The sequence below is a fragment of the Corylus avellana genome, chromosome ca3, assembly GCF_901000735.1.
Source record: "Corylus avellana chromosome ca3, CavTom2PMs-1.0".
Classification (NCBI taxonomy): Eukaryota; Viridiplantae; Streptophyta; class Magnoliopsida; order Fagales; family Betulaceae; genus Corylus; species Corylus avellana.
The window spans coordinates 10467583-10471884 of NC_081543.1; the positions used below are offsets into that span (position 1 = coordinate 10467583).

General features: G+C 37.4%; 1 protein-coding gene across 1 annotated transcript; it reads left to right on the top strand.

Moving 5' to 3' along the window:
• The first annotated feature begins 263 nt into the window (after positions 1-263).
• Positions 264-4120, top strand: LOC132174057 (methyl-CpG-binding domain protein 4-like protein). The gene is made up of 4 exons (XM_059585768.1): positions 264-505; positions 625-673; positions 3004-3080; positions 3222-4120. The coding sequence occupies exons 1-4, from the start codon at positions 264-266 to the stop codon at positions 3289-3291; spliced, it is 438 nt and encodes a 145-aa protein (XP_059441751.1). The 3' UTR covers positions 3292-4120.
• Positions 4121-4302: the final 182 nt, after the last annotated feature.

A 4302-nucleotide genomic window follows, 5' to 3' on the forward strand; every position in this document is an offset into this window, starting at 1 on the left:
TTGGATCAAACCATCCCAAACTAAGGTGCACCATGCAGGCCTAATTTTCACAGCATTTGTTTTTCTGTGTTGGTTAAACATCCCAGTAAGTCTTATTTGAAGTCTCGTGACAGTGGGAATTTTCATCTTTACATGTCTGTTCAAGGGTTGGAATATTATAAATCGATAGTTGTTCTTAGGATGGATCTTTATATCTTTATGTGTATGGATCTTTGTAGATTTTTTAAAGATTGTATCAATTGATAAGTGTTCCTAACTGGCAGATGGTGGTAAATGAGTTGCTTAAATGCATATATTTCTCAATACAGGCTAAAAGGGTGATATCGGATCTCTTTACTCTCTGTCCTGATGCAAAGACCGCAACTGAGGTCACTCCAGAGGAGATTGAAACGATTATAAAAACACTAGGTCTACAAAGGAAGAGGGCAGCGATGATACAGCGCCTCTCTCAGGAGTACTTGTGGGAAAGCTGGACCCACGTGACTCAGCTGCATGGCGTTGGCAAGTAAATTGACTAATCTTTCATCCCCTTCCTTTTGAATGCTTAAGAATCTTTCTGTGGATAGAAAATTTTTAATTACTTCTTAGTGGAAACTAATTAATTTTCTTTTTATTTTATGATAGGTATGCAGCTGATGCGTACGCAATATTTTGTACAGGAAAGTGGGACCTGGTGAGACCTACTGATCACATGCTAAATTATTACTGGGAATTTCTGTGCAGTATTAGACATACCTTATGATTTTCCCTCTCTCTCTCTCTCTCTCTCTCTTCCTATTAGACATACCTTACAGGATTGTGAGCTCTATTTTTGCAATTTTAGAGGACAGTTTCAAGGAAGAACTTGTTCTAGACAAAACACCTATTTTAAACTTGTACAGAGTTAGGATCAAGAATATCTGAGTAGAGATAGCTAGAAGCTGAACCCATCTCCTACATTTTCCTCTGCTTCCACCCCTTATCAATCACCTGTATATGCAAATCTTTTTTCTTTGTCCCTTTTTTTATTTTTCTAGTTAATGTTGTTTTCATTTGGTTGATGCAAAATTGTGGTTTGATCTCCTTTTATTTTATATTTGCTTCTTGCAAGTTTAGAAAGACGTGCTTGGCTTTTCCATCTAAAAGCAGATAGGAAATGATATCCTACCTAGTAGGAGTTAAACTATGACACGGTTGGTATACAGGATGGTTACCTATCAAAAAAAAAAAATGGTTGGTATACAGGATGGTTATTTCTTTAAGAATAGGAATTTGTATTACTGGAAATATAAAAGGTTCGAATAGAAGGACCATTCTTACTATTTTATTTGGTGAAGAAAAAAAAAAACTTTTGAACATTTCGTGGGTGGCCGACCTTTCTGAAGGTGGTAATTAAAATAGAGAATTATACTCTTCTGAATGGCTAAAAAAGCTAACCTTTCCATTTTCTGTAGCTTTCAGAATAAGGTTAAGAAAGACGACAACATGAAAGAGGTGTTCACAAAGAAAAACTCACTAGTTACTAGGAGATTTATTCTAAGAGTTTAATTTATATCCGGACCTGCCTTAAAACCCCATGTTTACAGTCTCCAATCAACAACTGACACATAAGCTAAAGCACAACAAGTGCACAAAAATAGCCTACAACCAAATACACCGAATGATGTCATTTATGAGCTTAAGAGAGAGAGAAGAAAACTGAAGCATGGCCGTGGGTCTTCTCCCACGGCATTGGCCGTAGGTTTGGCCATGACCCACGGCTAGCCAGACCAGCCACCCACGGTTGGGTCACGCCAGTGGGTCTGGCTGGGTCACCATCTCTGGCGCCATGAGTCACCTTTTACGACCTTTAGGGTGATAAAATCCCTAAAGGGTTAACCTTCTCAGCTAGGTTTTAGATTTGAATCCAAAAACGAGTTTTAAGGCATTAGAAATGGGTTTTGAGGTATTAAAAACGGGTTTTGGAACATTAGAAATGGGTTTTAGGGCATTAAAAACTAGTTTTGAGGCGGGTCACAGCCGGGTTGGGTCTTGCCGGTCTGGTGAGACCCACGCAGTAGATCTCACCCAATGTCCCTTTCCTATCCAAGAAATTTCTGTCGCCTAAGTTAATCCCCACAAGTAAGCTAACAATATTCACAATTGAGTCCGCTTTCAACCACTCTCTCCCTCCACGGAGTCCTTTCGCTCATCATTCCCTCAAGTACGTAATTTCGTGGTTAAGATTTTATATTCAGTTTGAAGAAAAAGAAAATTCTAAATTTGGTTCAAGTTTCAATATCATATTTTGCGGATTCATTCAAGTTTTTGGTTGTTCCTTTCCCATGTTTTTTTGGCAACCAAACAGAGGACTTCTGTATTTTGTGAGTAGGGGATTTTGGTTCTGTAGGTTGATTTGTTTGAACTTTCTTATTCTTTCATAGATTGAACTGATCACCGAAAAATCATGTTTAATGCTAATTATGGTTCGTCGGTCTCGCCGGCTTGGCCTGGGTCTCGCCGGCTACGAGTTTTTTTTTTTTAGGGTAAAGTCTATTTAACTCCTTTAAACTACCACCTCAATGACCATCTACTCCCCAAACTATTAATTGCGACAATTTATCCCCCAAACTACCAAAACAATAACAATGTATTCCCAATTTTAAAAAAAATGACGAAATTACCCTTACTAAAATAAAAATAAAAATACTAATTTTTAATTTTTAATTTTTAATTTTTTTTTTTCAAATTTTTAAGGGTATTTTAGTCTTATTGAAAATTCTATAGGGGTAATTTCGTCATTTTGCTAGCATTTAGGAGTACATTGTCATTGTTTTGGTAGTTTTTGAGGTAAATTGTCGTAATTAATAGTTTGGGGAATAGATTGTCATTAGGGTGGTAGTTTGAGGGGGTTAAGTGGACTTTATCCTTCTTTTTTTTATCTTTCTCATTTTGATTTGGTGCGGTTGTTCTCACTTTCATTTTTTGCATTTTTCTTCAATTGATGATGTATCACATGGTGATTGGATGCTGTACAATGGCTAGTTTACACCAGGACCTGATAGTAGGGGCTCTCTTATTCTGAAAATATCATCAACTTCAACCTCTTTTCAAGTTCAAAGGTAAGGTCAGAAAACTCCATATCCAGAGCAACCTTGCATCTTCGAGTGCTGTTTGAATTGGGTTTGATTGCGTGTTAGCTTGCTGATATTGTCCTCCAGAAAAGTGGTGGTGCCACCTGCATTGATTTGTGATAGGTGCAGGTATTGGGTTTCAAGCCCAAAAATGAGGAGGTTGCAACTTGCAGGGGGCTTTATGAGCAACAACATTTGATAGGAGTTCAAATTTCTTTTCTGTGAGCGTGATGGCATTAGCAGAGGCTTTTTGTTGATTTGTTGAGGGAACCTTGCTGCTGCATGAGGGGCATGTGTGCTGAAAAATAGTGGATAAAGTAGGGAGTCGAGTAGAAGTGGATGAACTAACTAGTGATGGTGATGGTGATTGAAAGAAATCTAATGATGGAGAAGCTTGAAAGGATCAGGATGAGTATGGGTAGAAGTTTATTTATGGTCATGTTCATCCTTTTCCATCTGCAATATTTGCAGTCGATTGGTAGAGTTACCAAAAAGAAAAAGAAAAAAAAAATGACATTGCAAACTTTTAAAAGATGGTAACTCAATTGATATGGTAACTTTTTAAAGATGGAGAATACGAGAGCAAAAATAATGAAAGATTAAAGGGATAACTAAAGTTTCCCATAAATTGAAATTCTAGATTAACTTTATTACAACATAGTTAACAAATTTAAAGGCATGCTGAAATAAATTACAGAAGGAACTTCTCTCTATTTCTCACACACGTACACTTGCATCTGTTCTAGCCAGTACAGACAGCTATGGAAAGATATGTTGGTTTTCCTCCCGACATAACTCAAACGTGCCTAAATATCCATGGTGTTGACGTTCTTTCCAAAAAATAGCCTTCCGGGTGGACGATGAATTTGCATTGGGTACATTCTAAGGCCACGCCATCAAAAGGCTTGCCACATGAATCACAAGGAGAAGAGTCCTTAGTCTTGTGCACAACAGTGAGAGAATGTGGGTGATCTTCGTCTTTGTATTTTTTTCCAAATTTAGTGTATCGATATTTCTCTAGGATGCAACTGGGATGACAAGAAAAATCACATTCTTCACAGTAATAGAACCAGTGTTCAGGATTTCTTTCTTCTTCACATATTAAACAATAATATTCTCCATACTTGTCTTCAGTAGTGTATGTGAGATTGAGGCCATGTGTGTCATATGGATGCCTAATCACAAGTGGAAGATTTGCGCATAAAAAACA